Source organism: Paraphaeosphaeria sporulosa (genome assembly GCF_001642045.1).
Source record: "Paraphaeosphaeria sporulosa strain AP3s5-JAC2a unplaced genomic scaffold CC84scaffold_6, whole genome shotgun sequence".
NCBI lineage: Eukaryota > Fungi > Ascomycota > Dothideomycetes > Pleosporales > Didymosphaeriaceae > Paraphaeosphaeria > Paraphaeosphaeria sporulosa.
The window spans coordinates 2755638-2773041 of NW_017253365.1; the positions used below are offsets into that span (position 1 = coordinate 2755638).

Sequence of the window (17404 nt, forward strand, 5' to 3'; positions counted from 1 at the left end):
GACAACGTAGATGACGGCCATTTTAATTTTACACCTGAGCTTCCTCACTAGTACGGCTCATACCAGCTTGGAGGACTCCAGGATATGCCTCTATGCTATATGAGTAAGAAATAAAAGCTAATAATAGTCCCAATAGCTGAATACACTCCTATCAATAAAAGCACAGAGTCTGATGCCATCATAGATTACCTTTTCGTGTCTGACATTATCCCGACTAGATGGTCTGTCCTAGACTTTGCGGGGTTTCACCAGGAATCGAGTCACAGTTGTTGGCGCTGGCCATGTTGGACCCTTAGCTGATTATTCTGCAATACTTTGTGGAGCCTCCAGAGTATATTCTATCGATCATATATCAACTTTCCTAGAGTTTGCTGAGTCCATTGGGGGCTATCCCGATCAGCTTCAATCTCATGGACCTAGCGGAGCGAATACTAGGTCTGTAATATAATGAAGTTACCCGTAGTATAGTCTGTGTGGGCTACGAGGCCGTCAATGCATAGGGCGCAATCGATCTGGGAAGTGTTACCCGTAATATGATCAACATCACGAGGAACTGTAGGGTTGTTGATGTCGTGGATGCGTACTTCGGGATCCAGATCGCAATCGACCGTGATTTCTAAACAGTATACCGATTTGGCATCTCGACTGCTACCTCTCGGCTTCCAAGATCTTGAGAAAGAGGTCTATAATCCTGACGGTCTTGAAGCGCCCAATCTCGCAAAGTTGTCGACCACTACAACAACGTCAACTGCTGCAGTGGGAACAATATTAGACTACCAGGTCATGATCCGCAGAGGTATGTGGACATGCAGAAGAGAGTTTGAGTAAGTCGACAGGATTCTCTGGCGGAAAACCTCTCACATCAGGACCAGGCAATGATACGCGACGTCAAGGAGTAGGTTAACCACAACGCGCTACGACCACTACTTGTAGGCGCCATGGTCGACCGAGTCGGAGGAGAATCTTAGGAGATATCTCTATAGTCCCTGTTCTCCAGCACGTGAGCTACGTCGTTTCGGACGAGAAGACGTTGTCACAAGCGGACTTCAATGGCATCCGACAAAACTTTATCGAAGACTCCGCCTCAACGGAAGGAATGATTTTAAATGTTTATCATGAGCTAGTAGAGCGACTCAAATAGACTAGGTTCATACGTTGGCTCACCATGTACACTCTCATGGCACAACAAAACGGAGCTGTACTTACGAGCGCACGATCGAAACATTGCAGGACACGGCGATCCTGTACAACGCGAGCAACGGCATCCCCCTGCCTTCTGGCATTATGACTGGCGGCAATGGTGAGTTGTCACGTGCTAGCATGCTGTTGCGTGTTGGGCGTTTTGAGAAGCGATACGACTAACCACTTGTTCAAAAGGTCAAACGTGCACAATACCAATGTCTCGACGATAGGGAACCAAGGTTTTACAAGGTTGGAGGCTGACGGGAGCTTGATACTTAGGGACAATTACCATACGCTACTGGGCATCTTCGATACCCAGAATGCTGATGGCTGGCTCAGCGCCGATGTTCCTCAAGAGGACAAATCTGGTGACAGTAGGTGCAGCGACGACTTGATCGTGAACGGCACCACAATCTTAGCGAGCTCGCAAACACTCATCGTGGCCCGGAATCGATGATACCGTCACAAGCGGCATGCAGGGGCCTAGAGGGAAAACAGTGGATGTCCTCGTGACGACGATAAAGTATGAGGTCCGCCGATAGCAGTGGCGAAGTAATGGCCGACATGATGTTGAGTCCAACGAAAAGCGAATCTAAGGTGGCGCCGACATCAGGCGACACACGAGCACCTACTTCCAGTCCCTCTGCGGAGCTTGGTATTGGCGCTAAAGCAGGTATCGGGACCGGTGTAGGCGTGGTCGGAACTATCACTATCGTCGGTGCTGGCCTGTTCCATTTTCGAAGGCGAAAGAGCAAGGGAAGAAATCATCCTACTTCAATGGCGGCGGCGACGTCGAGGAACGATGATTCAGATGGGACGGGTATCTTGTACAATTTCGATGAGGCCGAACTGGCAACTGGTCCAGATGTAGAGGCTCAACCGCCTGCTGAACTGCCTGACAAGTCGTTTCGAACGCCGGTCGAGGTCGCTTGGAACGAGTATCCTGGCATGGGGGTACCTGCTGAACTACCGGTCAACGAGCCAGCTGTAGAAATCGGGACTGCGAAGCCACTGGAACGACAATTCGGGCGTCTATAGGAACATACGAGGAAAGAATGAAGGAGCCAATATGAAGAGAGAAGTCTAGAGAAGACTGCCGTTGAGGTGTTAGACTATAACACAGGTCGAGAAGGTCAAGAACGGAAGCATGTCGCGAGAGAACATTGGTGGAGATGTCGCGCCGGATTCCGGATCGACGGCAGGCGGCACAGTGGTTGCGATGCCGTATCCATGGCAGGCGGCACGACCAATTAACGTTTTCAGGCCGAGACGCGTCCACGTCTGCAGATGCGTGAGTCGACTGAGACAGCCGTGATGCTCAAATGTGGCGCCGACTCGCATCCATGCGGCGCGTGGACTGATCTTTCCCCGCTGGTGTATCCCAGATCGTCCTCGTCCATTTCCTGAGTTCGTATTGCATGCAACATGTGCTTAGGCGATTTTGATGTGGAGATCTCGTGCTTGTTCGCGACTCGTGTCAAGTGAGCTTTGGCCCCGGGGTCGAGTTTTGCGGGCAGCCCCAGACCAGTGTGCGCCGTTGGCAATTCCCAGCTGCCTGGAAGGCCCATCTTGTCGGAACATGCACCAATAGCTCGCCGCGGCATCTAAATACCCATCTTCATTGCGACTTGTCGCGATCGCCTCTGGCCACCATCATTTTGATTGGAATCTTCGAGGGTCTGCTGTCCCTGGCAGGCGCGTGGCAGAGGCACCCACGCCGCCGGGGGCGAGGCTGCCATGTCCCGCACTGCAATCCCCCAGGATTTAGCCTCCCTGCCCCAGGCTTTTGTCGATGCGTCTATCGAGCTTCCAGAAAACGCACGGTCCGGGGTCGCAGTTGCCAATAGCCCCAGCAATGGGCCAGCGCCAGCGCCTTGCATTGATTCAGCCAAAGAATGTGAAGGACGTTGAGTGCGACGTCGAGATGTTGTACATGAGCACAATCAAGCGCTGCGTTGGGGGGTGCGCCATTGGCTGCCAGCGCTGCTGCGACGGCTCCGCGGCCCGCTTTTTCGAGCACCATGCTCGCACTAGGACGGAGCAGCAGGGCCGCATGCCGTTTTGAGCACCGCACTTTGTCCCTGAACGAACATCGCCATGGGCTCGCCTGGGCGGCTTGTCGGTCTGGTATTCCAGTCCAGGTTGGCGGTCGAAAGCCTCGCATCCTAGTCTCCGACTCCAAACATGTACATATGGCTGTCCTGGTCGCCATGAAATCGTCTCTGCACTGCACTGCACCGCTTTGCATCGCAGCATTTCTGCCATATCCAGGCATTCGGCTTGACTTGTCGCTACTATGTCGGAGTTCAACAAAGCTGATGCTCAGGACGTGATTGACCACAAGGTACGTTGGCCATTGTGGCCCGCCCGCGCTCTCTTTATTCGCCGAACTGATGATTATTCCACATCTGTAGACCGAGGTGGTCGAGGTCAAGACGCTCAAGGGCAGCGAAGCCTATCACGAAGCAAATGCCTTGGAGCCATTGCCTAGGTTCCACCCCCGAACCATCGCTTTGGCTGGATGTCTGTTGCTGGGATTTTTCTGTCAGACCGTCAACGGTTTCGATGGCAGTCTCTTTGGAGGTTTGACCGGTAAGTCTGACCTGCAGTAGGTATCCTGCTCGAGCGATCAGCGCGCTGACTTGGTCCCACAGCAAACGATGATTTCCTCGACCATTTCCACGGCACGAAAGATGGTGAATGGGCTGCTTTGACCTCGGCCATGTACCAGATTGGTGCTGTCGTCGCTCTTCCATTCGCGGGACCCATCATTGACAGCCTCGGTCGCCGCATGGGTATGATCGTGGGCGCGGTGCTTATCGTCGTCGGTACTATCATCAACGGTCTGACTATGAACGCTGCCTCGGTGGAGCACCTGAACGGGCAGCTCAAGGGCGGTCGCTTTGTCCTCGGCTTCGGTGTCACCATCATCTCGGCCGCTGGTCCCATTTACGTCGTTGAAACCGCCCATCCTGCGATGCGTTCCGTCATTACCGCCTACTGCAACACCTTCTGGTTTGTCGGCTCCATCCTTGCATCGGGCGCCGTCCGCGGCGGTCTCAACCTCGCTGGTAACACGTCCTGGGCACTCCCTCTCTGGCTGCAACTTGTGTTCCCCGCGCTCATCATCATATTCGTGTGGTTTGCTCCCGAGTCGCCGCGCTGGCTGTACGTGCACGGCAAGACGACGCAAGCCAAGGATGCGCTCGCAAAGTGGCACGGCTACGGTAATCCAGAGTCGGCCTGGGTTAAGCTTCAGCTCTCTGAGTACGAGGAGTTCCTTGAGCTTGATGGTGCTGACAAGCGTTGGTGGGACTACAGCGCTCTGTTCAAGACGAGCGCTAGCCGCTACAGACTTGCTTGCAACGTGTGCTTTTCCATCTTCGCACAGTGGGCTGGCAACGGCGTGCTAACCTACTTTCTTCCTGCCGTGCTCGAGAAGTCTGGCTATACAGAGAGTGTTGAGCAGGCTGATATCAATTTGGGATACGCGTGCTTCCAGTTCTTCTTCGCGCTTGTTGGCGCCGCATTTGTCGAGAAGGTCGGTCGACGCCCCATGATGCTCGGTTCCATGGCAGCCTGCACAATCGTCTGGGTCGGCATGACGATTGCCTCTGCGCAGTTCAACAACAGCGGCGAGACCAACACCGACGCCGCCAGAGCCACTGTCGCAATGATCTTCATTTTCGGTATGGTCTACTCTATCGGTATCACCCCGCTCCAAGCTCTGTACCCGGTCGAAGTCCTCTCCTTCGAGATGCGTGCAAAGGGTATGGCTTTCTCCGCCCTGGCCGTTAACGCTGGTAATCTGCTCAACCAATTCGCGTGGCCCATCTCGCTCTCCAAAATCGGCTGGAAGACCTACATTGTCTTCACTGTGTGGGACGGCATAATGGTCGGTATCTGGTACTTCCTGCTGCCCGAGACCAAGAAGCGCACGCTCGAAGAGCTCGACCTTGTCTTCGAGGCAAAGAATCCCGTCAAGGAGTCCCTGAAGAAGAAGAAGATCGACTTCAGCGCCGAGGGACAGATCGTGGCTGTCGAGAAGTTGTAGACAGGATATGCTGTTTATCTGGATCTGGGCCGCGTTTTGCAAGATGTCTCGAAAGCCAAGATTGTTCGTGTACCGAGCAGATATGAGGCATATCTCTCCTCTAGCTATAGCTGTAGTGTTAATATGATTTTAATCGACTGACTCACTTCGAAGCGGTTAGAGACATTATATTGTGTATTTCACATTCTTGTGTGTTAAGTCATACCTTATATTCTACCTTTCATAGTAGTAAAATTATACCTAATAAGTAATGCCACTACCCCTTTAGCCCAGTAGACTCTAATCCGTGACAAATATAGTTGTATGATAAACTGTGGGGAAGCGGCTGCCAAGAGGAATCGCAGCAGTCCATTGGCTGCTACAGCTGAAGCGGAATTCGCCCTACTGTAGACAACTGCAAGGTACGTTATCATTGTAAGGAATACCGTGAGCGTTCCCAAGTCTACTGGCAGAGTAGCTAGCACCGGGCTGCCGAGGTCACGTGCGTGCGAGCAAGCTGGAGGGGACCCAAGCCTTCACTATGTAGTCCGCACTCCTGCTAAAATGATTCAGTCCCAATACCGCCCCTTTGCAAGACATGCCGTGTGACATATCCGCTCGATTTTTGACCCGTTACCCCTCCGTCGTTGTTTCCCGCTTTTCTTAATCCATAGATTTCCAGATTCCCATTGCGAAATTCATTGTGCTTTACTGCAAACTAACAACCTCACGAATCTCCTCTCATTATGACCGACGCTGCCCTTACTGCAACATCTCCAAGCAAGGAGGAAGGGACGCTAGAGACCAATCCCCCCAAGACGGAAGCCCTCGCTGGCGACCTCGACTGTGATGGACCTGATGATCGTGATAATCCTCGCGGCTAGCCTTCATGGCAGATAACTTTTCACAGTGCCGCACCTGCCGTTTGGTCATTTGGATTGTACGTAGTACCGCCGTAGCCGGTTCGGGTTCACCGACCTTGTCTCTTAGATGTGTTGGCATCTCGAGCCTAGCTGCCGTCATTATACGGCATGAATGCGATCTGAGCAGGAATGTAGCCCTCCTGCCCGTCACACTTTACACTCGTGGGTTCATCATCGGGCCTTGCAGCATCAACTCTCCCTGGACTACACGGCCGTCGCTGGATCTATTGGACGAGCCTTCCACTATTTATCATCTTCAACACCATCGCCGCAGGCCCAAACAATTTCGTCGTCCTAGTCGTGGTTAAGCTTTTGGCTCGTCTAAGTGGCTCTGGCGTCTTGGATGTCGCTGCCGGTTCCTTATCTGATTTCTGGGACACGAGAGAGATGCAGGGCGGGTGGGCGTGCCTTAAACGTCGTTACGCCCCCTGATTGGAAATTACGTCCTTGATTAGTACGACCACGACTGGAAGTGCTCTTTCTGGGTCGTTCTCTGTATCCTGGCACCGGTCGCTCTAACGCTTCCCTCCATAAGGAGACATCCAAGAGCCGTATACTGTTTTTGAGACGCAGGGCACGCGGTCATTGCTCGACTAATATGAAGGCCGGACCCCGGATAAAAACAATCCAAAAGGGGTTGCTGCGACCGCTACACATGGCTATTTTCGAGCTAAGATGACCGGATCCTGTCTAAATTAATGGGACAGCATATGTACTTAGCTGAAATTTCCACCCGCCTTCATTCCTCCTAGGTCTTTACACCGCCTACAGCTTTACTATAATCTTTCATTTCTCGGCCTTATGCATGCATCTACTCTACCATCTATTACTTCAATTCCAAGCAGATCGGTCTCTATTATATCCCTGTTACCGTTGGTAAGATACTATCTTTAGTACGGCAACATACTACTTTAACTTTAATTGACAACATCTCAGTCTTCCTTTTGGCAGTGATCACGTTTGGTATTTTCGTTGCGTATATCGACTTTCCGCAGCTCCATTCACTTCTGGCCTGGTTCATATCGGGTTATTTGTAAGCCAGCTATTGCAATGAGAATTACTACTTGTGGCCAGAAGCTGATCTAATTCCCTCACAGTGGTATGTGCGGGCGCCGCACGCTAATGTCCACTACATAGTCCCTGTCAGCGCATGTGGAAAATGAGGTGATTGACAGAAGGCTTGGGTGGCGAGACACGATTGGTCCTGCAGGTAGGTTAGCGCCGCTTCGCAACGATCAGTTTGAAAGTTGACAAAGGAAGTGATGAGCTCTGCTCCGGAGTAGGGATGGGCGCAGTCATGCAGGTGAGAGTCCGTGAAACCTGGGCTATGAAGGTCGCACCGCCAAGGCGCTTGCGTGCACTCGTCCCCATCCCCCATCCCCCGTCCCCCGTGCCCCATTAACAAACAGGCAGGCGCTAACCGCCCCTCCACGCAACATCTCGTTACATTGTGCAGCACCGTGAGGTTCATCCGAATCTCTTCAGTCCGTGATGGCGCAGTCTGATTTACCATAGGTAGCTTGTGCTTTGCCAGCTTTGGTATTCGCTATCAACACATCACGCCAAGCTTCAGACTTCATTTCAAACTTTCTTCACACTTTACAGCACTCTGCAGCACCATGTCATCCAACGCCCCAGCCCCAGCAACTAAGACAAAGCCTCTCTCCTTCATGGAGAAGCTTGACCCGCTCGTCTTCTTCTGCCGGCCATCGGAGGCGTCAAGTATATATGCAGCCCTCCAACCGCGACTCATTATCATCTGTAGCTGGACCGACGCCAGAGATGCTCACATCGCTAAGTACATAGCTAAGTATCAGGCCCTCTATCCTGCTGCTCAGATACTGCTATTGAGGAGCACCATGGACTGCATCGTTCGTCCATCCCAGATCGGTCCTGCCATGAGGGTTGAGGTTAAGTAGCTGGTACAAGTCGCATAACGAAAAAGTGGGGAACACCGCCAAGGTCCGACGAGTGTACATATACAGCGCTACTGATGCGTTGACCGACTATAAAGATATTGTAACACATTCGGTTAAGGCAAAGACCAACGGTTTCTCAGTTGCATTGAAGAAATATGGTGGCTCGGCACAATGTCGCACATCTACGGAAGAACGAGACTCGGTACTGGGAGATTCTGTCTCTCTAGTACCTAGCTAGGAACTTGGTTAGAGAGGATAGGAAACAAATATAGCCCTAGGTTTATGCTGATAATAGGCAGCTTTTCGCAGAGTTCCTACTCGCGTTCTTATATACTAGCCCTGGGACCGATTTGTTGCGCTCTGCTACAGATCAGTCACGTGACTTCGCTAAGCGCCCTGATGCGTAGTCAGCGTTGACAAGGGCGTCCTCACGTGTACGCGCTGGTGGCTGAATACAAAGTGTCCCTCCCTCCTTATGTTGGATCTGGATCCTAATAGTACGGCTTCCTAAACCCGTTGAGGCGCATCTGCCAGGGTCATCAGTCACTCTATAGATATTTTTCAGGGTCTAGGCGATCCCCACGCTTTGTGGGACTTAGGGTCGGACCTAGCGCTCCTTCCCAGCGGCTTTTAGGGTCCACCGCCGTCGAGGGGTTCAGTCTCTGCCTCGCTCCCAGTGAAAGGCAAGGACTAACATCAACGCTTCTCGCATCTTGAAACCAGCAGTGCAATGTTCACACTCAACAAGGGGACGATGTTGCGAAGTGGAAGTCCTAGTGTACCAATTAGCACGAAGTGCCATAATATCACATCGTCGCAGCCATGATGAGGCGTCCAACACTAGGCTCGGTCCCGCTATAATACCGATAGGACGAATCACAGCGCATGCAAGGCACACATCTTCACTTCCACAAATACGAAGGCGCCAAGAAATAGTAAGCAGAGGTTATGCAGTGTTTTTGTCAGCAAATCAACACTTGAAACCACTTTGTTCATATTAGCAAGCTCCAGACACTCAACCAAACACCATAATTAAACTAAGGTGAGGTCGACAGCTCTTATAGATTTGTTAAATTATAAGGGGTGGAGATTCCTTTCTTCTAATTACATCACCTATTTGAACTTGGGATCTACGAACTGTCTCAGATTCGCGTCGACACGTCTGCTACACACCGCAAAGATGCCAGCCTTTGTTCTCTACGGCTCTCGTACCTCGACGAACACTATGCGTGTCCGCTTAACTCTTGCCGAAGGAAATATTACTGACTATGAACTCGTCCTCCTTAATCTCCTTAAGGGGGAGCAAAAGGTAAGCCGCCGTTCCTTTGTGCAAACAATGCTACTCCCTAAGTTTGAAGAAAGTCACATGGTGTGGAGCTCTAAAGATTCCAGCTGGGTTAATAGATCACCAATTCCTTGACCTGTACAGCTCGACTGACGCAGTAACCTCTAGTCCGAAGAGTATAAGATGCGCCACCCCTGGGGCAAAGTGCCCACCATCACCTTTCCCGACGGCTTCACGCTCCACGAGAGCCGTGCCATCTGCAAATACCTCGCAACCAAGTACTCCATCCCGCTTCTGCCGCCGAGCTCCGACGCCGAAGCCACGGCGCGCTTTGATGAAGCGCAGTCTGTTGAGATATTCTACTTCGCCGACCCCGTGCAGAAGCTCGCCTTTGAGAAGTTCATCAAGAAATTCATGACCGGCGGTGCGCCCGACGAAAAGGTCGTTGCAGACTCGCTGCAGGCGCTAGAGACGTACTTTGACGCCGCCGAGAATCTACTGCAGAAGAGGAGCTACATGGCCTGCGAAAACTACACTCTGATCGACCTCTACTACATCCCGCTGATGCTGAGGCTTTTCGCAGTTGGGCACGGCGATTTGATCACCAGTCACAAGGCTGTCAACGCCTGGTACGACCGCTGCCTGAGTCGGCCGGCGACCCAGAGGATACTGGCCGCTGACAAGGAGGCTGCGGCCGCTGCGGATGGAAAGAAGTAATATAATAGGTGGTGGTACTTTAGAGATTAAGGATACTGGCTGGAGTAGGACGATTAGGAAGAAGCTCAGTGAAGCAACATATTTTATAGTAGTGGTAGATACTTATTATAGTAACCCTAATACTATATATTATTATGCGAGAACGCGCTAAGTCGCGCTCACTTCTACTTATAGCTCTTATCCTTCTACAGTATTCTTCTCTTCTACCCTCTAACCTAATGCTAAGCTATTAGTAGTACTAATAAGCTACCTACAACGTATAGATATATAATAAGTATTATAACACACTCAAACGCTGCGTAATGTGACGGCCTAGCATACTGGTAGGTTACATGACCTTACGTTAGAGCGCAAGGGCCCTATGTTAGGGCATAACTACTGTAATGGGCTACGCCCTGGAGGTCTTGTCTCGGCCCAGGACCGGCTGGGACCTCGGACCCGATGTTAGCTTCGGGGGGCAGATATATAACTTCGGTAGCAGAAGCTTAACTTCGAGTCTTCGTGAATTCATAAATATTCATTCTGGCTATCTTGGCTCCTCGAGCATCTGGCCCATAACAACTACCTCTTGTACGACGTTACTACCTTAGGTGGAATATTATCCCGTCCCAATGACTGCGTATAAAAGCGAGTGAGCCCTCTATATGTCACGGTAACCTTAGAGGCTACCTGACAAGCATGGATATACTGCTGGCAGCAGTATATCTTAGAGATGTCGCGCGCTGGCAGCCAGCCAATAGATTATTAGATGGGTGGCCCGTCTGCTAGCTGATTGGTCAAAACATGGCGCTAGCCACCCTTGGCAAGGGCGTGCGACGAAGCGAGAAGATAGATCCACACTAGATAGGGGGGAGAGGACCTTTTCTCCTTATCCAACGTCTTGTACCTACACGTAGATATCGAACGCAGTATATTAATCTAGCCTACCTGGGCCTCAGACATCTTGCTCGTTGCTCTCGTGACAGGGAGATGCTATTGTCTCAGCAAGCTACTGGCGCGCAATTCGATTATCAGACCTTCAAGTCAGAGATACAAGATGCAGACCTCACACCCTCTCAACTTGCACCGCTAAACCAACGCGTGGCTTCTCTAGAGAGCTTCATGCCGCGAATGGAGAATAGAGCGAAAGGCAGAAAGCTTCGGGTCTCTAAGGGCACATTATGGGAAAATAAGGTATGGGCTTCAGGGTAGATGCTGCGATAGAACTGACAGGATTATAGCCCGGCTTGCTCACGATCGTCGATCTCTCTTGCCCATATATCTCGCCTGAACAGCTTACTCGTTGTTTAATATTTGTTTAAGTCTATTCCTCGAGCAAGGCATAGATTGTGGTCGGGTTATAGCTCTAGACGAGGCCCATAAAGTAAGTGAAACAACTCCATGCTAGCTAAAATTAAATCACTATAACACTATTCAAAGTATATGACTGCTTCTCCTGAAGCCTTGGTGCTTACCAACACGCTTTTATTAACTAAGGCTTTAAAGACATTTGGGAGTACGCGTCCTTGTTCTACCTAAGAGCCAACTATCGCACCGGCTTTCGTAGACCTTTGCAGTGTCACCATAATTCACCGCTTTTTCTTACTAGTGCGGATGCGTGCCCTCGCAGCTCACATTGCTCTTCTTCAGCAACAAAGTTTAGATAATATTGGGCGAGAGAAAGGCCGCGGTAACAATCTTAAGGAGACTATAAATGAGCTATTTAAGAGGATTATCTGCCTTAAAACTAGAGGAGCTCTACTGTTTGCGGCTAGCGCAATGCCGGCCATATGTAACCCTAGCCGCTTATCACCCAAGGAAGCCTTAAGGTCTTACGTCAAGGTCAAAGTCAGAGCAAGGCTGTTAGAAGATGGCGGACGGAGTAGTTTTGCTAATTAGGGTGGAGAGAATAACCTAGTATTCAAGAGAATAAACTTCTCGGCGACGCATCCATCCGTATGATTTACTACCTGATGATCACGAAGAGAACCATAAATACGAAAACGATGTAATGTTAAAAGCACTGCAATCTTCGCGCATTCGTGAGCTATACTATGTACATAGCTTTCCGAAAAATAGCCGGCCCACCCTCAAGCCCGTTCGCGCCCGCCCCTAACTTGGTCGACCGGCCTTAAGATCATCGCGTGGGTACAGGACAAGTGCACGGGACTGGGCACGTGAGCAGCGCTAGTAGTTCTTAACAGAGTAGGTCGTAGCAGAATAGGGTGACGTCGGTGCAGCGGTTTTTACCTCTTGCATGCTGCAGTATTAACAGATCACAGTAAGGCGCACCTCGCTATGCAGCACGCACACAGCACCTGTGATATGCGGTTGCCGGTCAGAAATGTAAGCGACATGACGGAGTTATCCAGAAGAGAAGATGCGCTTGTGTCGTCGAAATTTACTCAACGTATGAGTATGCAACCTTGAGGTGTACCGAAGGCCTGGGACTGGCTAGAAATCAATATTGCACATTGCTGCGAATAGCTAGACTAACTACGGGATCCAACATCTACATTTACTGCAACAATAAACACGCATATCCGGCCAAACCAACCGTTTAGATCCGCCCCTGCGAAACTTATTCTATCGCAGGGCGTCAAACCTTCTCGCTGGAGTTCTTCTACGGCCAATTCGCCTGCGATCTTCCGCCTCCTTCACGCTGTTTCTTGAATGTCCTCTCTGGCAAGTCCGGAAACTTGTTTCTGTTCGCTTCCACAAACGGCTTTAGTATCTCATCGAGCGTTCTGCGAGTATGATCAGGGTTGTAAGAGACTTTGGTCATCGCACCTCCCAGCTTGCTTGGCAGTCCAGAATGGCGATCAAGGTCAAAGCTAGAAAGCTTGCCTTTGTGATCGTACAACTCCGTGACGAAGTCCTAAGTATATTAGCAGATGTGTGAGCCGCCAAAATTGCAAGGGACTTACACCCTGGGAGCAGTTCCTCCTCGCCCTTATATTAGAGATAATTGATGAGATAACTCTAGAAGCTGAGCCAGGCTCAATAGGAATACAGTCATCCAGCAACAAATCTAAGATAGGGGTATCCGTGAGTGCAGCGTCAGAATTTGGCTTCGGATCGTTTCGCCCTTCGCGTACGCTCACGTGGTTTGGATCACTGGCAAGCGTGGCCTTCCTTGTCTCCTCCATAGTACTCATGGGAATGACCTTTATGGGCATGTCGCCACTTTTTGGGTAGCTCGCAACATAGTCCTGCAATTCGTGGCGGAATTTGCAACGATCTCCCCTTTTACAGAAGCCTTGGGAGAACCAAAAGAAACAGGTCAAGCGATCCGGGATCGACTGAGATGAACCCTGCATCGAGTCAGCCATAAATAATACGTCTGTGAGGGCCGTCTCAAAGAGTGCGACGATGCCTATGTACCTTGTCATGTATGTTTCCAGATGATATGTGTTCAGACAGCGGACGGTCCGGTAAGCGTCGTTTTGATTGTGTGTGGCCACCTATCACGAGCTTGTATCCGGCATTTCCAGTAGAAGCTGTGCCATACGCCAAGTTTGGGCCAGCTTGATCGGAGAAGACCCGATTAGAATCCAAAGACATATATTCCCTTTTGACTCGTGGCTCTTGTTTTAGAGCCTCGTTGTACCCCATATCGATATACGGTATTCTTGCTACCCTGATAGGAGGTGCGCCATTAATAGACGGGACCGCCTTAAGGGACTTTGTGTCGCTTGGAGTTAGGAAGTCCTTCGCTCCATCTGCAGGTTGCTTGTTCAGAAGTGCCTCAGACGAGGAAACTTCGCTATTTGGTGTGCTGCTGCTCTCCTGGCGCAGCCAATTAGTAGCAAAAGGTACTATAGGACCACTGAGACCAGCTTCTAGTAATGCCAAGATATCGGCCTTTGACTGTGAGTCAGAATTTCCACTGTCTTGCTGTTCTCCTCCGTAGGGAGCAGCCGAGAGTCGAGCCTCGGCTGCTTTTGCCCCGTCCGAAATAAGCTGGTCGATAGTGTCCAAACAAGCACTAGTGGCTTCTCTCGCCACACTCCCCTGATTGCCTTCATTTGACGCTCGACTTTGGGGGCCATCAAGGTAGCTCGCTGAAGAGTCGTCGTTATGGCTTAAATAGTTTGGAAAAAGCTTCGTAGCCTCGCTAGACGGTTTCTGACCCTTATTGATGGATCTAGAAGCTCCTGGACTGCCTTCGCGATTGGTTGGTGTTGCTGACTCGCTGAAAGCTTCCTCAACGCGTATTCCGTCGTCTTTGCCAGCCAAGCATTCAGCTATGGCAGCATTGAGACGGCGTTGTAATTGCGCTGTAACCTGGGATGAGGAACATTCCTTGGCCCCTTCAATTAGGAAGTAGAGCCCTTTTCGCAGAGAATCAACTGTACCCAGTGTTGCTCCAATCTCTTTTGCCTTGCATAAATTGTGACTATTTTCCCATATTGCCCTCGCTGTATCCACTTTATTCTGGTCTGCACCCTCATCCCTTAATGCCTCTGTGAGTGTATTCACTAGATATGGTGCCGCTTGGGACTCGAGTGCGCAGGATTTGGAGATCGTTAGGGCTGTCACTGTAAAAAAGGGCAGGCTTTCTGGTATATTTGCAAGTACTTTCAGTTGATACTGACAGGTCTCAGGAATTACAGGCGGGCTTGGAGGCGGAAAGCTGTCCTCAGATCGGGGTCGGACATTGCGCGCTGAGTTCGAGGGAGGGCTGCTATCGTCGGCCTGCTCAGCTCCGTTAGATGGGGTGCTACAACATTAATACCTACTTCATCTAACCTTGCGCTTCCTCATTATCCTAAAGGCCATTGCGGAACGACTGACACCTGACCGGCGGGTTCTTTTTGCGTTCGTGGGTTGATGCTCGCACCGGAACTCCCGCAGGGAATCTTCTACGTCACCCAAAGGAGTTACCGTACCTTGGCACGCTACGGTAACGTGTCCGTGCGCGTGCCGCCCGACTTCGCGTGCCGCCCGATAACACCAAAATACTCTATACTTTGACGCGTCGCAACACAACAACGATGACTCTAATTGATAATGCGCTTGCGGATATCGACAATTGAAAACCCGGCGAAAAACTTGTATACCAAAAAATAGCTGATAACCATGGCGTTGATCGGTCAACGTTGTCGCGGCACCATAAGCGCGTTCAGGCCCCCTCTTGCGACAAAGGCAATCGACCAACGGAAGCTCATTCTATAACAAGAGGCGGAGCTTGTCAAGTACATCAAAGGACTTACAGACCGACATCTGCCACCTACAAGGGGAATGATACGAAATTTTGCAGCTGCTATAGCTAGAGAGCCAGTGAGCGAGAGCTGGGTTACGCGCTTTATCAACCGCAACCAAGATCAACTTACATCCCAATGGACGACGGCTATGGACTCCGTGCGCCACAACGCTGATTCTGCTGTCAAGTGTGGCTTATACTTTGAGCTTCTGCAGCACAAAATCACCGAATATGACGTTGACGCCGAGAACACGTACAATATGGATGAAAAGGGCTTCATGATTGGCGTCATTGGCAGGTCAAAGAGGATCTTTAGTAAGGACGCATATGACAAGAAGCGCGTCAAGGCAGCACTCCAAGATAGCAATCGTGAGTAAGTCACAGTCCTGGCGACTGTGTGCGCTGATGGATCTGCCCTGCCGCCCGGCCTTATCTATCAGGTAGTTGGAAAAGCAGTACAATCAAGCTGGGTTGAGGATATAAAGCCAAGAAAGCACTCAGTACACTTCACCACATCGCCCTCTGGCTGGTCGAACGATGACGTAGGACTGGCCTGGCTTAAGCAGGTCTTTGATCGCAGTTTATGGCGGGCTACTCGACCAACGAGGACGATCCAAATGCCAGCCTTGTCGACCGCAAGAAGACTAAGGGTACCGGCACTCGTGTTAAAGTCCTGATGCAAGCTGGGACGCCAGATAAAGATAATCCAAGATGGCGCTGGTTTGCCAACGGCAAGGTTATACTATGTCCCTAAACTGTACCACTGAGGTAGGGTTAGGTTGCCCCCGGGGGCAAAGAATGCAGAAGGCTGCCCCTGGGGGCAAAGAACAAAATCTAGCCCTAGCGAGAAAAGCTCGAGCCGGTTCTTCGACAACATAACGATCAGCTTTAAGAACTGGCGAGCCCCCTACAGCAATAAGCATATACACGGACTGTCGTTTGATCTAGAGCAAACCATAGCAGATCCATCTTAAACTGGTAGCCTTTCCATGTCGTTTGGAAAGAACGGGTGGGACGGATGCGACGTAGTTGTTCCTTTCCTAGATACGGACTAGAGGCCCTACAAGGCTTATACTTCTATGGTACGGGTTTCATGGCGTGCGCGATTATTGCGGCGTTGTGCATCAAGTGACTGCAAACCTTATGGTTGACTGGATAGCATTTCCTGGTATGGGAAATGAGCGAGGGTGAGGCGCGTAGGTATTAGGGCTTAGACTGCTTGGTTCGGGTAATACACACGTACGTCTGTTAGATTTACACGGCTGTGCTTGATCTAACAGAAGTAATGACTTAGACAATTATAGGCGCTTTGTTGCCTAATAAGCAGATGCATTAGCGTGCTATAGTAATTGCCTACTATTTAATAGTGGGTAGTCTTCGCGCGCGCTAGTGACCTTAAGAATGGCTAGTAAGCATCATGGCGCCCCTTTGCCCATGGGCGAGGACATATATAAATACTCGCAACGCTTCTCTAGCTTGTATCTCTCTACCAACACAAGCATTATTATATCTCTATCCTAGAACATAACGCCTACCAACGACCATGTGCACCAAGGTGATTATAACGACTACCTACCAATGCGGTGTTACAAGGGGTTTCCACGTACCTAACCGTAGGTTCGGACCTTGCGGGTATTCAGTGATTTGAGCGTGAGGGACGGCGGTACCAAAAGGGGTTGGGTGAATATCCTATACCATACGATAGTACGATGCAATAAATATTAAGAGAAGGCTAATAATTCGTATAGAGATAAGTGGCTTTAATTTAGATATAAAAGCAAGCTTTCAAAGTTAACTATAAAGAATAGAAATGTTTAAAGAATATCTAAGACTATATACCCATCTTCCTATCCTTTATAGTCCTGGTCTACTCCCTCGCCAACGCTTCCTTGGTGGGAGCAACCTTCTCTAGGAGTATCTTACTCCCTCACTAATGCCTCCTTAGTGGGAGTACCTTCCTACTCCCTCACTAAGGTTCTCTTAGTAGGAGCATAGTTACATAACCACTTACACTAATATAACTAGGATGGTCACTTAGCGTCCTTTAGTGCGTTAGCCTCTAGATCCTCTACTAGGTTCTTCCTGCATATCACCTTTATCTTCCTATAGTAATTCTATATAATTATAACATTACCCCCCCTTTTAGAGTCATCGTCCTAA

At 50.3% G+C, this 17404-nt stretch overlaps 5 protein-coding genes across 5 annotated transcripts; 4 read left to right on the forward strand and 1 right to left on the reverse strand.

Annotated features, from left to right (window-relative positions):
* Window positions 1-567: 567 nt before the first annotated feature.
* On the forward strand, window positions 568-2232 carry CC84DRAFT_1206767 (uncharacterized protein; the record flags this gene model as incomplete). The annotated part of the gene is made up of 5 exons (XM_018182054.1): window positions 568-824; window positions 934-1000; window positions 1147-1300; window positions 1413-1560; window positions 1707-2232. The coding sequence occupies 5 exons, from the start codon at window positions 568-570 to the stop codon at window positions 2218-2220; spliced, it is 1140 nt and encodes a 379-aa protein (XP_018035716.1). The 3' UTR covers window positions 2221-2232.
* Window positions 2233-3358: 1126 nt separating this feature from the next.
* Window positions 3359-5374, forward strand: CC84DRAFT_1206768 (general substrate transporter). Its single transcript, XM_018182055.1, has 3 exons — window positions 3359-3526; window positions 3597-3774; window positions 3837-5374. Exons 1-3 carry the CDS (start codon window positions 3479-3481, stop codon window positions 5234-5236), a joined length of 1626 nt encoding a protein of 541 aa, XP_018035717.1. The 5' UTR covers window positions 3359-3478; the 3' UTR covers window positions 5237-5374.
* Window positions 5375-9072: 3698 nt separating this feature from the next.
* Window positions 9073-10153, forward strand: CC84DRAFT_1206769 (glutathione S-transferase). Its single transcript, XM_018182056.1, has 2 exons — window positions 9073-9366; window positions 9511-10153. Exons 1-2 carry the CDS (start codon window positions 9238-9240, stop codon window positions 10057-10059), a joined length of 678 nt encoding a protein of 225 aa, XP_018035718.1. The 5' UTR covers window positions 9073-9237; the 3' UTR covers window positions 10060-10153.
* A 791-nt stretch (window positions 10154-10944) lies between these two features.
* On the forward strand, window positions 10945-11470 carry CC84DRAFT_835182 (uncharacterized protein). Its single transcript, XM_018187596.1, has 2 exons — window positions 10945-11232; window positions 11280-11470. The coding sequence occupies exons 1-2, from the start codon at window positions 11029-11031 to the stop codon at window positions 11358-11360; spliced, it is 285 nt and encodes a 94-aa protein (XP_018035719.1). The 5' UTR covers window positions 10945-11028; the 3' UTR covers window positions 11361-11470.
* Window positions 11471-12491: 1021 nt separating this feature from the next.
* CC84DRAFT_1260544 (uncharacterized protein) lies at window positions 12492-14874 on the reverse strand. The gene is made up of 4 exons (XM_018184994.1): window positions 14791-14874; window positions 13423-14736; window positions 12966-13352; window positions 12492-12916 (listed from the first exon to the last, which is right to left on the reverse strand). The coding sequence occupies exons 1-4, from the start codon at window positions 14818-14820 to the stop codon at window positions 12662-12664; spliced, it is 1986 nt and encodes a 661-aa protein (XP_018035720.1). The 5' UTR covers window positions 14821-14874; the 3' UTR covers window positions 12492-12661.
* Between the last annotated feature and the right edge of the window lie 2530 nt (window positions 14875-17404).

Excerpts from the sequence above, each read along its gene's own strand:
- CC84DRAFT_1206768 (XM_018182055.1), top strand. The coding sequence starts at position 3,479 with ATGTCGGAGTTCAACAAAGCTGATGCTCAGGACGTGATTGACCACAAG. Across the intron at positions 3,527-3,596 it reads AGGACGTGATTGACCACAAG|ACCGAGGTGGTCGAGGTCAA; the intron begins GTACGTTGGCCA and ends CCACATCTGTAG. Across the intron at positions 3,775-3,836 it reads TCTCTTTGGAGGTTTGACCG|CAAACGATGATTTCCTCGAC; the intron begins GTAAGTCTGACC and ends TTGGTCCCACAG.
- CC84DRAFT_1206769 (XM_018182056.1), top strand. The coding sequence starts at position 9,238 with ATGCCAGCCTTTGTTCTCTACGGCTCTCGTACCTCGACGAACACTATG. Across the intron at positions 9,367-9,510 it reads TCCTTAAGGGGGAGCAAAAG|TCCGAAGAGTATAAGATGCG; the intron begins GTAAGCCGCCGT and ends AGTAACCTCTAG.
- CC84DRAFT_835182 (XM_018187596.1), top strand. The coding sequence starts at position 11,029 with ATGCTATTGTCTCAGCAAGCTACTGGCGCGCAATTCGATTATCAGACC. Across the intron at positions 11,233-11,279 it reads GCACATTATGGGAAAATAAG|CCCGGCTTGCTCACGATCGT; the intron begins GTATGGGCTTCA and ends ACAGGATTATAG.
- CC84DRAFT_1260544 (XM_018184994.1), bottom strand. The coding sequence starts at position 14,820 with ATGGCCTTTAGGATAATGAGGAAGCGCAAG. Across the intron at positions 14,737-14,790 it reads GGATAATGAGGAAGCGCAAG|GCCGACGATAGCAGCCCTCC; the intron begins GTTAGATGAAGT and ends GGAGCTGAGCAG. Across the intron at positions 13,353-13,422 it reads CTGGAAACATACATGACAAG|GGTTCATCTCAGTCGATCCC; the intron begins GTACATAGGCAT and ends GACTCGATGCAG.